The sequence below is a fragment of the Eucyclogobius newberryi genome, unplaced genomic scaffold (assembly GCF_026437365.1).
Source record: "Eucyclogobius newberryi isolate DKJ021-1_F unplaced genomic scaffold, fEucNew1.0.hap1 SCAF_7, whole genome shotgun sequence".
In the NCBI taxonomy this organism is placed as follows: domain Eukaryota; kingdom Metazoa; phylum Chordata; class Actinopteri; order Gobiiformes; family Gobiidae; genus Eucyclogobius; species Eucyclogobius newberryi.
In genome coordinates this window covers 25,574,323-25,594,197 of record NW_027316389.1, presented here as the reverse complement: position 1 = coordinate 25,594,197, position 19,875 = coordinate 25,574,323, and the positions used below count along the sequence as shown (strand labels likewise).

The 19,875-nt window shown below is 39.7% G+C and overlaps 2 protein-coding genes across 2 annotated transcripts in view; one reads left to right on the top strand and one right to left on the bottom strand.

Moving 5' to 3' along the window:
* LOC140349441 (neuronal cell adhesion molecule-like) overlaps positions 1-19,875 on the top strand; it is a 42,721-nt gene that overhangs the window by 1,255 nt on the left and 21,591 nt on the right. Inside the window, exon 2 of the mRNA XM_072435762.1 lies at positions 2,483-2,533. The gene's annotated coding sequence lies outside the window, so the exon portion shown is untranslated. The remainder of the gene's footprint in view (positions 1-2,482; positions 2,534-19,875) is intronic.
* Positions 17,373-17,681, bottom strand: LOC140349093 (large ribosomal subunit protein eL39-like). Its single transcript, XM_072435314.1, is given in 2 exon segments — positions 17,373-17,617; positions 17,619-17,681. Coding segments are annotated over 2 exon segments (156 nt in total). The 3' UTR covers positions 17,373-17,524.

The following is a 19,875-nucleotide window of genomic DNA, read 5'->3' as shown; positions in this document are numbered from 1 at the left end:
GAGGGTGAATCTGGGTCTGAGCACGAAATCGTTGTCATTGCGTTTACAGTGAATATTTATAGTGTTGTTTTCATACAATGATTCTTGTCTTTGTTTGTAGGACGTTCTATAAAATTAATCCAGACTTCAAATACAGGACTTAAATGGCATTTCTGGAGTGTGAGTCTTGCTGGGTCTTAATGAATGTTTACGTGTTTGTCAGGAATTAACGGGTTTACTGTAATTGCAAAATCTCGCTATTTGTGCGGTGATGCTTTTGGCTGGTTTTCCCCAGTTGTTGTGGCAAATGAATGGTTATATTTACATGTTGGGTGACGTCGTTAGAAAGTCTCAGACAAGAAAATGGTTTGAAATGGTTTGTTTGCTTTCAACATAACGGTTTTATTCTTAGTAAAGTAAACATTGCAACGCCTCAATTGTTCCACACAAATTGCTTTGAACAAAGAAATGTATTCATGTACAAAAGATCACAGAATGTAGCAGCACTCTGGTTCTATTCGAAGGGCTATCTGCCAAGGAGGCATGGAATGATACTGACATTGTGTGTCAGGATTATCATGCCAGGATTATCAGACAAAGATATTGCGATTAACAATAATATCACGATAATTCATCATTGCTGTCAATTTAAAATGTTATGTATAATGATATTTAGGATTTTTGATATTGTGAACAAGTTCCCAGATAAAACAAAAAATGTCTACAAGAGAACATTATGGACTAGTGGATTTTTTTAAAAATAGTCTTGATTATAATACAAATATTACAAAAGGCACAAGTCCTAGCACAATATTGCATTGTGCCCAAAGTCAGACATTTGATTCAGGGCTAAATCTTTTTATTCACAAATAGTTTCTCAACAACAACAACAACAACAACAACAACAACTGTGCTTAACACTTTTTAAAATGTACTTATTCATAACATGTTTTTTCTCACCCATACATTTAAACAATAATACAGTATCTATTAAAGCTGTCTGTGCCATTAGTCACACCTCAGTCAAACGCAGGGCCTCATAAACAACAGGTCAGAGGTCTGTGGACGCTGGTTGTCGGGATAGAGAGATCTCGCAGGGATACGGAGTGTGCACCATGTGTCCTCTCTCTGGGTGTTTTGTCGCCTTGTTTGCCGCCTGCTGTTCACATCTCCTCTGAGTCTAACCCCTCTTATCGCCATGGCAGCTGAGCCGGACCGGGTCTGCATGGCGTCCCGGGACAGAGGTGATGGGCGGCGGCGGGACACTGGCTCGATGTCGTGGAGGGAGGTCTCTTTTGATGGGATCAGACTTGAGCCTGTTCAAACAGGATTTGGAAAGGTCACTCCGCACTTGTGTTTTATTCATGGGGCTAAGCTGTAATCAGCAGCTTTGAGTAAATGTACAGTACGACACATGGGGTCCGTCCTGTGACCTGTGAGGGCGACCTGCGTTATGGAAATAAAGAAGTTACCCCACTGGACTTTGCATTGTATATTGTATATTTTAGTCATGAAGTAATTGTGCTTTAAGTTAAATCAGTGAAAAGTGGAGGGAGACATTCAAACTGATGAGGCTGAAATGTTTTTGTTCTATTTTATACTTTGTGAGTTCTGGGCTCTGTGATACCAGGATTTTTTAGTCCTTGACAGTCAGCTTCGTCCCTGTCATCCTTCTTCTTGTTATTGCTTTTTTGTTGTAGCAGTCAAAAGTACGTTCCACTGGTATCCATCCATTGTATCCTTTGCTGGAGTTTTACACTCAAGATATATTGTTTTGCAGTCAAATGGATTGTCTGTGTTGAAGACAGGGCTGCATTCCAATATTCATGAAACTAGAAACTCATTTTACTGGGATCAAAACATGGAAGAAATATTTCACTTCCCCATGAGGATCCTTTCCTCAAACACTTAATGGATGCGTTGAACAGATGAATTTAAGTATAAGCCCATTTGCCTGATGCTTTTGAATTTGCAGCTGTGGACAGGTAGATTTTCTGGTGTAATCTTCTGTAAATGTTGTGTTATGTAACAATTTTACCGTCAGTGGAGTGAAGAGGAATAGCTAGCAGCGCAGTATGGATGAAGGAGGCTGATGAAGAAGAGAAAATAAAGAAAAATGCTCTGTGTTGTCAGGGAAGAGCGACTGTAAACATAATAGTGCCTGTGTCCTGAAGCAGAAAGCAAAGTTGTAAATGGCTCTCGCAGTGGGGCTCCCAGACTTTATATATAGGGCAGCATGGTGATGTCGATAAGCTTTTGCTAGAAGTAAATTGGATTGGCTTCAATAATTTTGTTCATTGATTTGAGTAGGTGTGTCGGTCTAGACTGTTTGAGGAGGGAAAGATATTGGGAAGATGAAGGCAGGATTCTTTGTATGTCTCAATTCATACGCAATTGATTCTTGAGTTATCTTTGATTGTTAAAGTGTCTAAACCCTTTTACATAAGATGAAAGTTTTTTAAATGGAAAATGTAAACACTTTTCTTCCACTTTTCTTTTATAGATTCAAGAGAATTGCGAAAGAGAAGTGTCTGCGGGGACAGGGGTTGTTCGGGTAAGTCGGAAACGTTTTGAATTCATTTTTCCGAACGCATTGATGCCAGCTTGATTCCTACTGCGACTTTCCGGCTCTGCGGAATCAAGCCTCTTGTTCTTCTCAAAGGCATTTTTCCTCCCCTGGACAAGCGCACACAAATGCCACTCTGTTAGTCAGGCTGGCAAGTGCCTCCAGTCTAAATATCTCCATGTCTAAATGTGCCCGTCAAGAGTATTAAGACAAAAACACTGTGCTACCTAAATGAATATGTTTGTGGTTTGTTCTGGTTAAAGCGTGGATGACTCTCAGCTTTGATGCTCTGTTTGTGATGTAACCAAAAGGGCAACACTCCACTTCTTTGGCAAAGTGGATTTCTGTCTCCCTATTCATCTGACAAAAACGTTTTGGCAGCACAGCCTTTTGAAACATGAAATGAATTGTTTGGTGTTTAGGATAGTAGTAGTCAAGATATAAAATGTTTTTGTTAGAAGAAAGATCACGATTATTAACACCATCATCAGACAACGGTGAAATTCTTAATGCTTTTTGTTCACTTTTCTATTTACATTGCAAACCCTCCTGTGTGACTGCAGCTGCATGAAATAAAACTCATTATGATTATTCAGAAGAGAAGGAACTATACATTTATGTTTGGAGTATAATTAATGACTTAAAGTTGTTGCTAAAATGGTCACGATTCTCCTTTTTGAACGTTAATTGATTATTAACCGATGAATCTTGATATCCTTATTTGCTTCATATTGTTGTCAAGGTAAACCACTTTATTTTTTATTGTTATTGACTGATCTGACATGCTAAAGCTGAGCGACAATACTTAAAAATCACAACATGGCACTTAGAGCCTTAAAGGTTTCTTGTTATTGGTTCATAATGTGTCGTAATGGAGCAGGCTTTGGTAATGCCAGGTAATAAAGATCTAAGCATGTGCTTCTTGGATGCATTTAGGTGTAAAAGATTGACTTTGTGTTCACACCAGGTTGGTAGATTTCCTTGTAGTTGTGCGTGTTAGTGGGAGTGTGTCCCAGTGTTGTGTTGATTTAAGGCTGAGTAAGGAGTGTTCGGTGTCTGGTCAAGTGTGAAGCAGTTGATCCAGGAGGAGGAGGCCCGTTCTGCAGCTCAGAGGAGACTGAGGGCTCTGACAGATTACAGCCCATCCTCTGTTACTGATACTGCTGTTTAGGCTGTTCAAGGATGAGCACCGGTAATCTGATTATCAATTGAGACTCAAAGTTAACAGTAGTCAAAAACATACCTGGAGTTACACTTAGCTTTGTTCATACTTGTTTGATGAATATTGTTTAGTACCTCCTCTTTCCAAATTTCCCGGATTTGTGACTTCGTAAGTAGGTGCTGTGCTGATTTTAAGTTCAAAGGTCACAACCAGACTCGTTCTGAGCATTTCTGCCTTTCACTACAACTGTGGGCCTGTATTAGCATGTCGGAGGGAAAGCTAGCTTTGTTTATCTACCCAGATGGAGTTCTAACACAAATCTTGACAAAGTAGTGTGTTTTTTCAGTAGCTGCATACATTATTTTAAGTTCTGAAACATGTATTACTCAAGTATAATTAAAAGTCAATAACAATTCAAACAATGCATGCAATGTTCTTTAAATTATAATATTCAAAATCCAAATACATTTAGCTCTTTACTTTTATTTTTCAAAGGCTTTATTGGACTGCACATGCAAATGGGTGAAATGGGGTGATGAGTGGGGAAGGAGACATTCAGCAAACTGTTAAAGCCATAAAAAATACAATCCATAGAAGATTATAGGATTTTTTAACGCTGCATTGCATATTTACCACTCCCTTCACCACTTCCACTCCTCTGCCTACATATGCAACATGTCAGTTCATCATCCCTGTGTTTGTGAGTGCAGTTCCACTTATTGTTTATATGTGTGGGTCCTCTGCTTTCGAGCTCTCAGGCTCTGCGGCTGAGTCCACACTTCTGAATGGTGGTGTTATGGAGAGCCACACTCAGGAGCTGGATTCATGTGGACACAGTGAGGCGTGAAGGCTCTTTGTGATCCGCAGTATTCTAGCTCCGAGTTTCAATAGAGCCCACAGCGGCCTGGGTTAACAGCACAGAGCTGTCTTTCAGATGCTCCTCTCATATGGCTGTCAGTACGTACTATTATTGTTTATGTGTGGGAGCCGCGGATGAAGAGCTAAAATTAGTCAACCAGAACTTTTCCTCCTACAAATGGCATTGATATTGTTGCTTTTGTTAGTACAGCCTTTGAGTTTTCAGGTTAAGATAAGGATTACATAACACTGTTTTCTGTGTGGTCGGGGAGACCACATGGGATTGAAACTTGAAAACGGATGCCAAAAGAAAAAGTGAACATCTTTCTTGATTGTTGTGCATTTTCTTGCTTATATTGTTTTTTGTGTCAGTTCCTTAGACAATTTCCACCTCTTTGAAATCTTAATCATGAGTATAAGAATCATCCTTGTATCCTGGTTACATATTTCTCAGTTATTCATAGATTCCAGAAGGACGACCTGTTTGTAAATGTTACGCAGATGCAGTGAACTTTTCTTGGCTCATGTTTTTCCTGAAATCAAATATTACACTGCAGCCTTTGGGATTGTAGAATGCGCAGATAGGGAGAAGAATTTATGCATTCCCACTGTTACACTGGGGCCCTTGGGCTGCTCCCAGCACTGTAAGTTCCTGCTGAACATGCTCAGATATTTCTGAGGTGTCTCTTTGATAGCAGCTCGACAACCCTCTGCCGGTCCTTTGTGTCAACACTCCTGTCTGCACATGTAATGTCTTAGAGCCGCTGTGTGTGAGAGTAGATGTGTGTTCTTGGTTTCTGCGGGTCTATACGCTGCAGAGTGATCCAGATCTACTGTCAAGAAGACAGACATGAATAAACAAACAGATGAATAGATGGTATAAAGACGGTGGGGTAAAAGCTGGAGCGTCCCGTGTGAAAGGGGAGCAGCGGAGGCCTGTCTTGAGGGGCTCGGTACCTCCCTCAGATCAGCACAGAGAAGTGGCTTCACACACAACTGACTTTCCAACTTCAACCCAGAGCCAAAGAGACACTTCTCTGAATTCTCTTTTTACTTTCGACCTTTTTCCTTTTAGACCATGTCTTGCCTTCACTGGAAGTCCTCAGTGAGCAATTATCCAGTGCAGCCCAAGGAACTGTGGCGATGTGCTCAGCTAAATTAAATAGTTATGTGCCATCATGTTTGCATTTAGATGAGTAACTAACTTTAAATCGAATCAAGTGAGGGGATAAAAGTGTACATGCTGACCCTTCATAGTCAATGCTCTATGCCTAAAGTCTAAGATCCATAACTGCTGTATTTGCTCCTACCACATTCATCCATAATATGTGTATCAGAAGTATCATGAATGTAATAATAATGTAATAATCTCCCATCTAAAGACACATTTCACATGAACTCATTGGTTGACTTCTTTAAACATTTTAAAGCACTCTGTAATGCACTTGTCCACCACTTCAAAACCGGGTTATCCGAAGAGCCTGGGAGCCTTTCAGAACCGCAGAGAAGGACTTTAGATGCAGCAATTGGGGGGAAATGGTCCCTGCCCCATCATGCATGCGGTGAGTGGATCTGTGAAATGGTATATGATTTATGTGCTTGTATATAGTAGAGGTCATGATCCAAGGCCAGCTCTATCTTCTCATCACTATAAAGCCTGCTCACATGGGCTGGGGCTTGAATATAAATGGACACATTGCGATGTAACTCCTCACTCACCTGCACCTGAACCATATAATGAGAAATGAGAAACCTTCACTGCTAAGAAGAGACAATGACGTAAAGGCCAATGGTAAACATCCTTTGTTTTTGTAGCTCCCCATTCATATTCAATGCTACTGTTATTCTGTTAACTTTGTATCACATACAGTATGTACCAATTCTATAAAGTGAGAGTTTCATTTGAATTTTTATATTGTATTACATTTGTATATTCATCAATGTGTCAGCACAGCAGCTTCAACATAATTATGCTGGAGTGATGTTGTTTTAATTGTGCTTTTGAAATTGGTATATCAAGACTATTCTTAGTATGGAAATCGAGTTACATAACTAACTAACTCTAAGGCAGGTAATACAAATGTAACATTAAACCTAACGGACAATAGACACACAGTATGTCAACACGTCTGATAAATACATATCATTTTGAAGAATTTTGTATTTGTAATTTTTCTACAAGGGTTGAAAACACATATGCTTTTATGCACCTCTGAACTAAAATACCTACAATTTCGAGTCCAAGTTTGAATAACAAGATAAATGGCAAGGTAACGTCAGTTCTTTGGCAGAGGTCAAAGGTATCTTGAGTACTTTCTTTTCATTCTATCTTTCTTCCTGTTGCTATCACAAGTTGGATACACCTTTATTTGCCCAAACCATTAAAAAGACTTAACTCAATACTGTAGAATACCTGAAGCGTAATTCTTCGGTACATTCCCTTTTGTCTCACCTCATTACACCTTTAGAGACATCCCAGGGTGTGTCCATCACGCTTCCTCCACCACAATCACAGTCTCTCCACCTGCAATTTACTTTATAAGAGAGCAAACACATGCATGCGGATGTGCTGACATGCCACTACAGGAACAGTAGCAGTGACTAACAACAATAAGTACTTCCTCCTGTCTCTGTGATTGAATAAATGATTTATATATACAAAAACAAAAAACAGGATGCACTGACAAAATACAGCCCTTTTCTGGTCTCTATTGCACCTGGGGCTCTTCACTTTGACATGCCAAGACACCTGCAATGACAAAAGGCCAATCAAAACTGTCATCATCATACACAGTGGCACGCAATCTGCTGCCATTTTTCATATTAGTTCATAAGTTTAAGAGTCAAGTGTGTTGTTTTAGCGGCACCTTACAAACTAATTTCCCTGCTTTGCCCGTCATTGTGTACTGTACAAACACAAACATATCATTCATCGTCACACTCATACTTGCTTTTGTAACGGTATCACAGGAAGGGCATGGAAATGTGTGGACAGCCAATGAATCTGCAGCCCCAATGCATTAGAATCATTTTGATAAACAGTATGACGTTTCTGAGACATGAACTGCTAAAGAATCTCATGCATTTCAGAACATTTGGAGAGGTTTGAATTTAAACGACAGGTACAGCAAGAGTTTTCAATAAAAAGACAGGATATTATGTGTCTGTTCCATCTAAATAATTGCAGCCTTTACAATTTGATACTTGTACCAACTCAAATTTGTTGAATGCACATTTTAGTTGCTTATTGCACAGTCACAACAAGGCCCAATTGGCACATTTTGGTCAATGTTATGAGGTGAATTCATCTGTTGGCAACACTTAAGGGGCTGTTAGTCTTTAGTCACAATCATTTGAATCTGTTTTCAATCCACGTTCTGCTGAAAACGCTGGAGGAGGTAGTTTCATTGGGGACGGGACGCCATTCTGAGCCCATAAACACTGGACAGCCTTGATCTGTGCAGTGATTGGCTGTCAGTAGGCAACACACAAACAACAACACTTTTAGGATTCGCACGTTTTTTTATCTACACAACAAACTGTCAGACAATCATGCACTATTACTTTTACTATTAAAGTGCACGAGAAATGACTCAGAAAGCACATGATCTCCAAGTTTTCTCCCAAGTTGTAAGACTACTTCTGCAGTGCGCCATTTGCTGGACAAATGCGTGTATTGCAGCTTTTTACACTTAAAATAGTTTCTCTTCACACGTCTGAATGCAGATCGAATTAGGCGTGGATGGTGTGTTTTCCTGACCACAGTTGCCATGTAAATAGGGTATAAGGAGTGGTCAGTATGTGGCATGGGAGTGGTTCATTTTGTCTACTTGCAAATAGTATCCATTAGTAGGCAAATTTCTAAATCTGTTCCTAGTCCCTTGTCCAAAGAAGAAACCACCTGGAACACGGTGCAGAGGGAATACAGATTTATGTCCACAGACCTTACTGCACATCTCATGGCCATTGTCCCTGGAGGCTGTTGACATGACTGGTGACCTTGAAGCAGCGGCCCTTCCTGTTCCTCCTCGGAGCACTGATGCAGATAAAGAATTCCCCACAAACACCTCGCCATTATCCTTATACTCAGCAGATGCTAGCGATGCATTATCTGAGCGCTTGCACATTCAGGATGGACGGAGGAGGCAGGAGGAAGTCCGAGCTTGCTGTTAGTGTTTCCTCCCGTTTCACTCTTTGACCAATTACGGATGATTTAGCACTTCTTATCAGAGCCATTATTTCAGCTGGAGCCAAATGAGCGTCATTGAAAAAAAGCTCTGCAGACGTACAGGCCAAAACGGATGTCCTTCAAACACTCAAGTCAGTATGGTCTGAGCAGAGTTGGTGTCAATTTTGGCTATAGTTGACTTAAGAAATTCTCAGTTGACTAAAGACTGATAAATTGACTAAAAGTGGGCATGGCACTGGCTAAAGCTATCAGAATTATTGGGATCTTGCACAAAAAAAGCTATTTATACAGAGAAGTAGTCGGCATATTTCAATATATATCTGAAGAGGCAGATTAAACTATCCAGTCTCTCCCAAATCTCCAGCTAATAGACTCACCTATCTGCAGTTTTGCATATTAATCTTTATAATGCTATTACAATAGTTAGCCGACTAGTAAAACATTTGATCCATGAAGACCTTCTCAGCTGATTTACCAACTGATGCCCCAGTACTAATGTTCATGGCTAAAACACTTGAGTGCCAATGCTGTTACTTTATGTTCCTTTTAAGTTCAGATCTCCTTTAGCATAATTCATTTAGCCTATTACAAAGTTCAGACTAAGCTTTTTGGAATTGACACAATTTTATCTTTAACAACTTGAGCTGTCACGTCAAATAGGGTTCGTTTAATTAGCTGTCATCACTATCGCAGATGATATGATGGTGGTTTTAGTTTTAATTTTTTATTTGACCCATTTAGCTCAAGTTAATTTTCTCGCTAGGGACAAAGTGTTGAGCTGTTGACAAATCCTGCTATAGGGGGTGTGAAGTGAATGTGCATCTTTTTGCTAGTTCCAAACCTGGATAAAGGGTTTTTTTTCTAGGAAGACTATCTGAAAGCAAATTGAACTGTGAACATGTTTGTTTTGGTTGATTTCCGTTTCTTTTTTACTTTGCTGTGGAGAAAAGACAACTGATTTACTACTAATACCTTGTTGAGGATGTGTTTTTTGTTAATATTTTTGACAAACTATAAGTTACATGCAAAGTCGTCCTCAATGAATTGCTCAACACCCTTTTAGAATAAAACTCTTACTGTTTCTATGTTGATCCATCATCCAAACCAAACTTTTTTGGTGGTAAACTTTTTTTTGTGGTAAACATATTCCTCAAAGGTGTAAAAGGGTTAACTTTTGCATGAGTTGTTTTCTTGAACTTTCTAAAAAATCTGTGTGATTTGATTTTCTCACACTTTGAAAGGAGCTATTGTCTCTGTCGGGTGCATCTGAAATTGGATGGTGAGTCCTTTTGGGAAGCAGCGGAGGGGAAATGATTTGTATTCACCTGCCGTATCTCAATGGGGCCGAGGAGGGGCTGTGAGAGCTGGAGACGGGTTACTGCTACATAGAGCCTCCTTTATGTAGTAATGGATTGGCCTGACATTCACACACATTGTACTATGCTATCCATCAATAAGCACTATACCTTACAAAATGAATGGCGGATTTTAAACAGATCTCTTTGGGGATGGCGCAGCCGTGACATAACAGGTGACACTCTGGCTTAAAAATAAAGAGGCCGCTGCTAAGGTGACTTTTTATCATTACAATAAAGTGCTAAGGAATTTATTTTCATGTATTTACCTGTGGTGCTTATATATTGTAGAGGCAATGTACATCAAGTGATTTAAAGAAATGTTTGTTTGTGAGCTTATAAAGGACAGTTGGATGTACTGTTGTCATAGTTCTCAAATTCAATTCCATTTTCTTTTTCTAGGATTCTCTTGTCCTGTTGGCTTTATTAGACAGGACTATGTAGGATAAAATGGGGGTGAGAGCAGGGAGGACATTAAACAAATGGTCGGAGCCGTTAATCATGTTTCTCTCCGCTGAAGCCAGTCGACCAGAGACATATGTGCTGCTGCTTAGACCACTGGACCACCAGGCATACAATAATACTCAAATCTCAAACTCAATTTTGATAAGAAGGAAAATTCTTGATGGTCTATATCGTTTATTAATACCACAACAATGGCAAAGAACATAACATAAATAGTAGTTTAGTTTCTAACCCTAACAATTACCAAGTGGTGTTATAGTTCTAATATATTGTAGATTGTATCCTCTAAAACCTCAGGAAATGTTCAATTCTGTCTTATTTATGCAAATGAGATTCAATATCCATAAATGTCCAAATATGTATGTAGTTTAGTAGTTTTCGTATTGATCTGATTCAACCGAGTGGGTTGTGTGAAAGAAAAGAACAACTGGTCGTGCAAGGTTATGCCATGTATTCATACATTCATTGACACTATACTGTTTTGAATGTCATAGTTGTTTATCCGTTGTATTTATTGGATATGTGTATACTTTGTGAACTTTTATACGAAACACATTTTCGTTGCATCTCCAAATAAACTTAACTTAACTTGGTCTGAGATGGCTGTTAGATTCAGAAAGAGACTGATTTCAATCTGAACAGCAGTAACTCTGCTATTTTTCTATATTGCACGTCTGAGGAAATAAATGGATGCCTTTATGCCATATGTGAATAAACAGGCAACATATGTCTTGTGCATCCTGTCCCCATGCACTCTTGCAAATTAATCACCACCATTTAGCTTTTTCTCGCCATTTTCTCCCTCCTTTTGGCGCAGCGGGGCATTCTTCAACCACATCCACAAAAGAGACAAAGATGGAGCTTGGACAGGCCACAATGAGCACCTCCTCTTACAGTGTTGGATATAGAGCCGGCTGTGCTGGGGAAGCCTGCGGAGACAATGCTGGGATTGTAGGGTGTAGAGCCCTCCTAAAGCCCTCTTTGATTGAGAGTCCTTGGTCGGGGTCCCGGCTTCGATTGTGGCTTTCAGTGGGAGCTGTGAGTTTGACCTTTCACATTCGCAGGTAGGGTGGAGTGGGCTTTTGTTACCGTGGATATAAAGGTGACGCGCAATAACAAACCAGAGATTCACCTGGCCACTTTCTCACCGCCGACTGCAGATTGTTCCAGTAACGGCCTTTGTTTATCGGATGTGCAGGTTGGAGTTTGCTGGACCATGGGACACAAAGCACCGATAGCACTAAATGACCGTCTCTGGTCGCGTGCCTGTCTGCTACATCAGCACTGTTGAAATAGTAGCAAATGCAACAGGCCATTTACTGGGATATACAGGGGTGTTTCTAGAAAGAGCTGGTTGGATTTGTTGTTGACCCGTGGCACTGACAAATGCAGTAGTGTTCAATGTTACACTGAAAGCAACAGACAACGATGTGAATGAATAAAAAAACTACACAGCATAGTAAAAAACAAAAACTGAGGAAGAATAAATACATGATAAGATTACTAAGATGATTAAAGGTGAAAGTACTATTTGAATGTTACAGGAAATACTAAGATACCCAAGAAGAAATGCATATGTTTTAGGGCTGTCATAGTTTTTATTGTTAACTCATGTGATTAATCATAGAAAATTGACACATTGATCGTGGATTGACACAGATCACTGTTTAGACCAAATGCAATTTATATTACTCAAGAGGCTTACTTGAGTGAAGGAGGGAGGGACAGAAGCAGAGCTGTTATCACTCAATTACATTTCCATTTAAATTCCATCAACCCTCATGTGCACGAGCTCAGATCACTTGCCAGCTGATGAGCACAGAGCAGTGGAGAGAAGTATGACTTTGCTCTACGCCGCAGAAGATCTCGACTTCAACACTGTTTGCTCTGTTGGGAAAATAAAGGAGTGTGAGTTCAAAAATAAACGATAAAGGCCAAATATTCCACCAATTTTTTACTGGACCAAACCAAACCAATCCCAGCAGCTCACATCTGTCATCGTAAGAGCAAGTTACACCTGCAAGCGTGACCACACACATTTCCTATTACATTTATTTACATTTTAGCCAATAGGGCTTTTAAATAGACAAATGTATTAAGATTTGTGAAAAAATAAAAATGTAGTTAACGATTGTTAATCATTGACTGAGGTTCAGGTGGTGGACCACACCTCAACCTCCAACTCCTGCAACCACTTTAACCAGACCTCTAATTACCCAGAAGCCCTATTTATACAGGCCTGTCCCAGCATCTCTGGATGTCTCTGCTCTCTCGACCCCACCCTCCCACCACATGTCGCTGTCGTCTTCACCTTAACACATCACCATCTAAAGGAAGCTGGGATGATCACCTGAGACGGAGTGTTTTATGGCAGTTTGTATCCAAATGTTATATTACTGCTGCCTACTGTAGTTGTATGTTTAGACTTTGTTGTTGTTGTTGTGTTACTTTTAATGGCGGTTGGCAGCCAACTGAAGGTGCATTTACTGCCACCTACTGTAGTTGTACGTCTTCAAAGTATGTGTTTTACTTTATGTCTATACCGTTAAAAAAAAGGAGAGAGAGAGAGAAAGGGAGAGAAAGAGAGAGCGAAAGACTCTTCAAATTAGAAAGTTTTTTTTTTAAAGAATGACATTAGCATAAGCGCACTGTGCAGTCAATGGTGATTAATCAAAGTGTGATTAATCTGATGTATTTGATTGTCAGCAGTAGTTTTACCACATAACAGACAGAAATAAGTGAATGTCTAGTTCAAATCACTTTTAACTCAGAATGTAATGAATTATTGAATGAAAGCATTTGTCTTCAAACAAGAAAACATATGATTTGAGTTTATGTTTCCCGTGCTATTTCTAATGTGGTTGGACCACCTGATGCACAACTAACTTTACTCTTCCTCTCTGCTCCTTCACACTGACGTTTATTGTTGTGTATTAAGCTCAAAGTCAAATCCACGTATTGGCCCCATCTTGAAAGACCCTTCATGCATCGAGTAAGCCATCCGGTATAGACACGGAGGCCGACTGAGATACTAATCATAGCTCTATTGTGGAGCCCCAAAGGATGCTGGGAGGTTTTGGGGCAGAGCAGATGTCAAGCGTACAGTCTCTAAGAGGTTACTTATGCAATGACAAATGGACCTGGCTCTCTTTGCCATTTTTCATGTGTCTGTGTTTGACAAACGGGTTGACATTTTTGGTCTGGATTGAAACTCCAGAACACCGGGGTATTGCTATGGTTACACAGAGCTCTTTGTATGAAGCTCTCGAGAGGTGTGCTTGTATTCCTATATTTAGCAATTTCAACCAACCAGTTCAAGTACTATCCTCTCTGTTTATGCACATGTTTTCATCGTTTCTCACAGGTTTAAGTTGAATACCAAATAGCAGGTTGTGATGTATGCAGAGGATTTCAAGAGCCCTTTTAGTTATTCAGGAAACTATGTATTTTTCCTGCACTGCTGCATTTGGCCTTGATAATGAACCTCTGTTCAGCATATGAATAGTCTTGGCCATAACACACTCATGTGGTAGGAAGAGTGCTCTCCAAGCTCATTCGCTCTGTGACCCGGGGACCTCACAAACAATATGCAAATGTGGAGAAAGCTACTGTGTATTATACGTCCACTGACTTTCCTGGGGAGACTGTAGACTTTCCTGAAGGGCACTAAGGGCTAGGCTTAGCTAAATTGAAGGTCAAGTTCAAATCCAGACTCATTACATCCCTCACCCCACATTCCTCATTATTGAGTTTATGTCAAGCTGGTGAAGAAAAGGTACTTGAGAATGAAGCCAATATAAGACTTTTTGCAAAATATCTGCTTTCTTTTTCAATTACACATATAGAAGGAACAGAAACACACACAAAAAAAGACATTCAATGAAACATATATTCATATTCATCCAAATTAAATCCAAATGTGATTTTTTTTTTTTTTTTTTTTTTCAAAATTTCAATTTTCAGTGCAGTTTAGCCCTTGATTGTTGGATCAGTTTGTGTCATCCATTTCTTCGTTTCCAGAAGTATGCTCCAAATGTATCCTTTGTGTCACATACACAATTGGAGATCTTATAGTAAACCCTAAACCCTATCAACTAATTGGCTATTGAAATAATCATCTCAGTAATAACCGATTAGCAAGGTGGTCTTAGTTGCAGCTCTACTTTATAACTTTATTTGAAAGCTTTTTTTCTTTTTCTTTTTTTACTGTAAACGATGAACTTGATATTCAAATTTGCATATCTTCAAAAGCAACATTGACAATATTTTCTACATTTTGATATACTGCCCACCCCTACTTACCTATACATTTTTTAAAAAATATACAAATACAAGCATTTTAAGGGTTTTCAACACAACAAGAAGAGCATTTTGTTACTTTAAAAAAAAAAATGTCTAAGGACAATTTTATAATTATTTTTTGGACATGCTTGTGAATTTCATAATATTAACTTCAAGTCATGTATGTATTTGTTTATTTATTACGATTCCTTTTGGCTGTATGCGAGGCCCAGTTCATCTTATCTTAACTTCAAGAGTTTCTAAATCCATGCAGGGAGTTTGTCATTGAATTTTTGTGTGTTTTTGACGTCACAAATGGCTCGTAAACAAGAAACAACCTTCCACATTTGTCTGGACATAAACATGTGGCGCTCACTGCATCAGAAAGGCTGACAGTTCATTGTGTGACATTATACAGTGAACATAAAAGACAGTGGCATGTTTTTTTTCCTTTGAGCGGCGGTGTATCCCTGAACAACAGGAGCCCGATTCATATGTTAACCACCCCAATTATTTGCATACGTCCAATTATAAAAGCTAATGAGCAGATTACGGGAAACGCCTGCTGCTGACGCCGGCTGCAACGTTTCTATTGTGATCCTGGGAGGCCATTGAGGGGCCAGTGAAAGACCAGATTCATCACATCGTCTTCTTTAACCTGAGATTCTTTGGACACATTTTAAAAAGTGTCAAACAAGTGTAAAATTATTTAGTTTGTTTTAAAGCTGACTCAAAAAACACGGTTCAGTTTTATATCACATTTTTATGAACGCAAAAATATAATAACATAACAAGATTCAAATGTCTTTTTCTGAACCTCAAAATAACACACTGGAATGAGGCATAGTTTGCGGTACTATTACGACTATAAATCTTTCCATAATTTGTTTATGGAAAATCTCTGAAAATGCTTAAAGACCATAATGGTCTTTAAGCATTTTCAGAGAAATTGCACTTTTACATCTATATCCATTTGCTCTTGACTACCTTCCTGCTGCTTGTTTTTTTTTCGTTAGCCTCATTTTGACCCATGTGTGAAGATCCCTGCTGCTCTATTGAGGTTATGAATCCTCTGATGGCATCAGCGTTCAATAGCTCAGTTAATTAGGATGCTTGGAATGGGAGATATCAAAACCACAGCGCGGGTGCAGGAAGTTCCTCTGTAGGTAAGTTCACATTTATGACATTGTGTGTGTGAATTTTAATTTACATTAGTCAATCAGATTGGAAGACCATTCTGAGCACACGTTCCAAAACATCCTTCCATTACGTATTATAATATGACCGGTTCTCATGTTTTTCTAATTATTGTTTGGTCTCATGGGACAGAACCTGTGGTAAACATTTCTATAAGTTAAGTTTTGTGAAATATTATGTTTAACCTGTCATATACAGTTTAAATGATATAACTTTGCTTAAAAAGTTTAGATGCGGAAAAGCAGAATTGACCCTGTTTCGGACGTGTAGTGGGTCTGCAGTAATTGTAGTAGTATCTGTATTTTGCAATGGTAAAAGTTGTCATGTCATAGTAGCAGCTGTTATTGTTCAATCAAAGGCTCAGACCAAATCCTAAAAAAAAATCCTGTTGCAAACCAAATCCTAAAAACAATAAAATAAATCAGGACAGGACAAAATGTGAGCGTTCTTGAGCAGATTTAGAATGATCAACAGAAGTAAGAGCACATGGTAACATAAAGAAAGTGCAATTATCTTTGTTGAATGGGAAATAAATTGGTATCGAGTATCAAGCCATTTCCTTAGTATCCAAATCTAGTAGGACATTTTAGCATCGTGACAGCACTAGTAGCTACAAAACTCCCAAGTTAACAACATTGGAAAAGTCCTCATTTTGAACACTTCTTTCACTTATAGTCTTATACCCTTCTTGTTTCCCTATAGACTTCTATTCATTCACTCTGCCAAGTCCCGGGTCCATCTCTGTTCACACTTGTCCCGACCCTCACACTCTTTTCAAGCCCCTGTTTTTGATCATGTTTTCGCATCGATGTGGGGCTGGCTGCATGTGTACCTCGGCGACATGTACACCAAACCAATTAGTTTTGGGACTCTGAAGTAGCTGGCTACGGGAAATGATAATGGTGGAATTGAAGATTCAGACTGAGGGCGGCTGGACACATCAATGCGGCTGCCACTCAAAAAAGGAAAGGGATTTCTTTGTGGAGATAATGAACTGTGTGAATGGTAACTCCTGACTCACGGTGGTCCTGTAGACAGTCATTTTTGTGGTCTTATTGGTTTATTATTAGTAAGCAAGATGTCGCATAATGTGTCATAATGATTATTCAAACAGTATTATTATTAATATTTCCCCCCTCTATCTCCCCTCTATTGTTGGTTGTTATACCTTGAATACTTTTGACTGCTTGCTTACAATTATCCTCTGACTGCGCCCCCTGCAGTCCGACTTTTTTAGAACAGTATCCCAAGCATGAGAAAGCAGGAACACCCCCTCGTCTCTGTTCAGTGTACTGTGGGCAGGATTTATTTTTGTATATATTTTTTTGTTTCGTTGGTATTTTATTGAACATGAGTATAACCGGCGTATCTGTACAAAAACGTTGCTGCTCCAGGTTATATACGGTCCTGGCAGCTGGAGGTTCTGGCAGCTCTTCAGACAGAGGAATGCTCGGATCAAAGAACCTTCGTGTTTAACGGCTGAGCTTGGTCCTTCTCCAGTGTCTCCTCTTGAACTTGTACCTGCTTTTGTTGCCGGGTTTCATCCTGATCCACTGAGGAATGGGTTCTGCTCTGTCTCTACATTTTGTCAAGGAATCGTTTGATCCTGAATATGTTACGAGACGACATAACCTCTTCCCCACTCTGGCAACAGTCAAAGAGCACGCTTCTGGGTTTCTGTTGCCTCTTTTATCCCGCGATGGTGCATTTTGACCTTTGTCCCTGTCATAACATGGTTTTCCCTTTTGGTGGAGACTGAGATTGCAAAGTTTTGTTGTTCTGCCTTTTCATTTTAGTTCTCGTGTTTGTTTTGCATTCTGTTTAATGTCTTATCTTTTTTCCGAGTGTTTAACGCCCTCCTGATGTGCGTTTTATTGCACATCATATTTATTTATTTTTGGATCTGGCAAGACACGTCACAGCAACATCGTGACTCTTCTGAGGATGCTTATTTAGCCCAAGTCTAGACACGATGACGGTCACTTACTTTGTAGTTGTTACACTTTGCACTGGATTGAATATGTCCAAAGAGGTTGTTTTTGAAAAGAAAAGGTTGATGAAAGTATGAACATTTTGATCCCGATTATAATGATACAAAGTGTCACAAAAGCAAAGTCTCCAGTGTTTTGAACAACAGGATGCATTGATGTCATTTATAGAAAGAACAGGCTTGTCAGATCTGTCTCTCCTCGACCTGCCGGTTGTTAAGGATCGCCCTTCTCCTCCTGCAGATTGTATCGTTCAGTTGTCTGACAGGTTTTGGCACCGCTGACTCCAAACACAAACTCGTCTTTATCTTGGCCTCAGCAACAGTCTTTGGTCGTGCGCATTATTGACTCTGGCTTTTTCTGTTCGCTCAGCACAACATCCACGGGAGCCTTTACAATACTGATGGATGTACTCTGATTACACGTCTCCAGCAATAACAATCCATGCACTCAATACCAGGGAATTTTGGAATATGAATATTGAAGGTTGTGGAACAAAACTAAAACTAAACTCTACACTAATGACTGTTTGGCAGAAGCTCCAGTTGCGTTTCCTTCTCTTAAGAGCCTCACTTGAGTCTACACAGAGGCCATTATGTCACAGGCTGCAGGAGGTTGGCCCTGTATCAATGCTGCTTGGCGGGATAATTATAACACACATGCTAACAGACACACACTTACAATAACACACAATGACACACAATAAATGGACTGGCCGGCCAGAGCTGGGCTGCAACACCTCATTACACTGGGAAATGAATCCTGGATGAAGTCCTGGTTCCTCTCCAGATCAGAATCGGCGCCTTTCTCTAGGAGTCACCATAAAATTTATACGGAAACAATTTATTTCTGACTCGCTGACTCCATTTTTCCTTTTGCCATTAGCCTTTACTGCGATATGGCAGTTGGACTTCATTATGATTGCACCATTTTGCCATTTTGTGATAATTGCACTGGCAGAAGGATATTCTCTTCAAATCTTGTTACAATCTGAGGTTATTTGACATTTGACATACAGTAAATTTCTTTCTCTATTAATCCAAGGGTTGGGATTGGCATAGAGTAACCTGTATTATGCAATAGTATTTTTTTTCTTCTTCAGAAAAGCACAATACTCAACTGAGGTATGTGTATCCTGCTCAGTAATTTGAATGTTCTTTATTCGAACTGATAGTAAAACAATTAATTCCTTGTAGGCGGCCGGATATATGGAAATCGAATCAAAATCAAGTGGTCGCATTTAGCAAATTGCGAAGACTGGAATTTATAAGTCCTTTGTCACCAACAAAATATTGAATAAAATCTCTAAAAACACGTTCTGAAATGGGTTTGGGGATTTCATGTGTTTAAAATGTGAATGATAAAACATAAGTCGCAAATGTAACTGCAACCACAATGTTAGTCCGAAAAATATATCGTTGGTTATTCGTTGTTGTTTGGATCCAAGGTCACATTCATCACCGGTTTCATTCATGCATTGTAAACGTGTAACATTTATCAAGTTGCCGTTAAGCGCTTGTTGTCAGTTTGAAGCTCTGTATGGTTCCTGCACCTTCGCCCGTAGCCTGCAAATGAGCTTGATCAAACTGCCCCATGGATCTTCCGCTGTCAGATCCCAAGCCAACGCTGCCGGATGGTGCGTACAGCAGAGTGATTGGCTGCTCGGGGCTCATAATGCAGGCCTTTTCTCCCCTGAGAGGTGCACTGGGCCCTGGTCTGCTCCGCTGCTGCCTCTGCTCCGGGGCCTCTATTGAATCATGACTGTAGGGCTGCTGTAACAAATCAGTGTGTGCCCCCACAGGACGTCCCAGCCAGCCCATGTCTGTGCCTCCTCT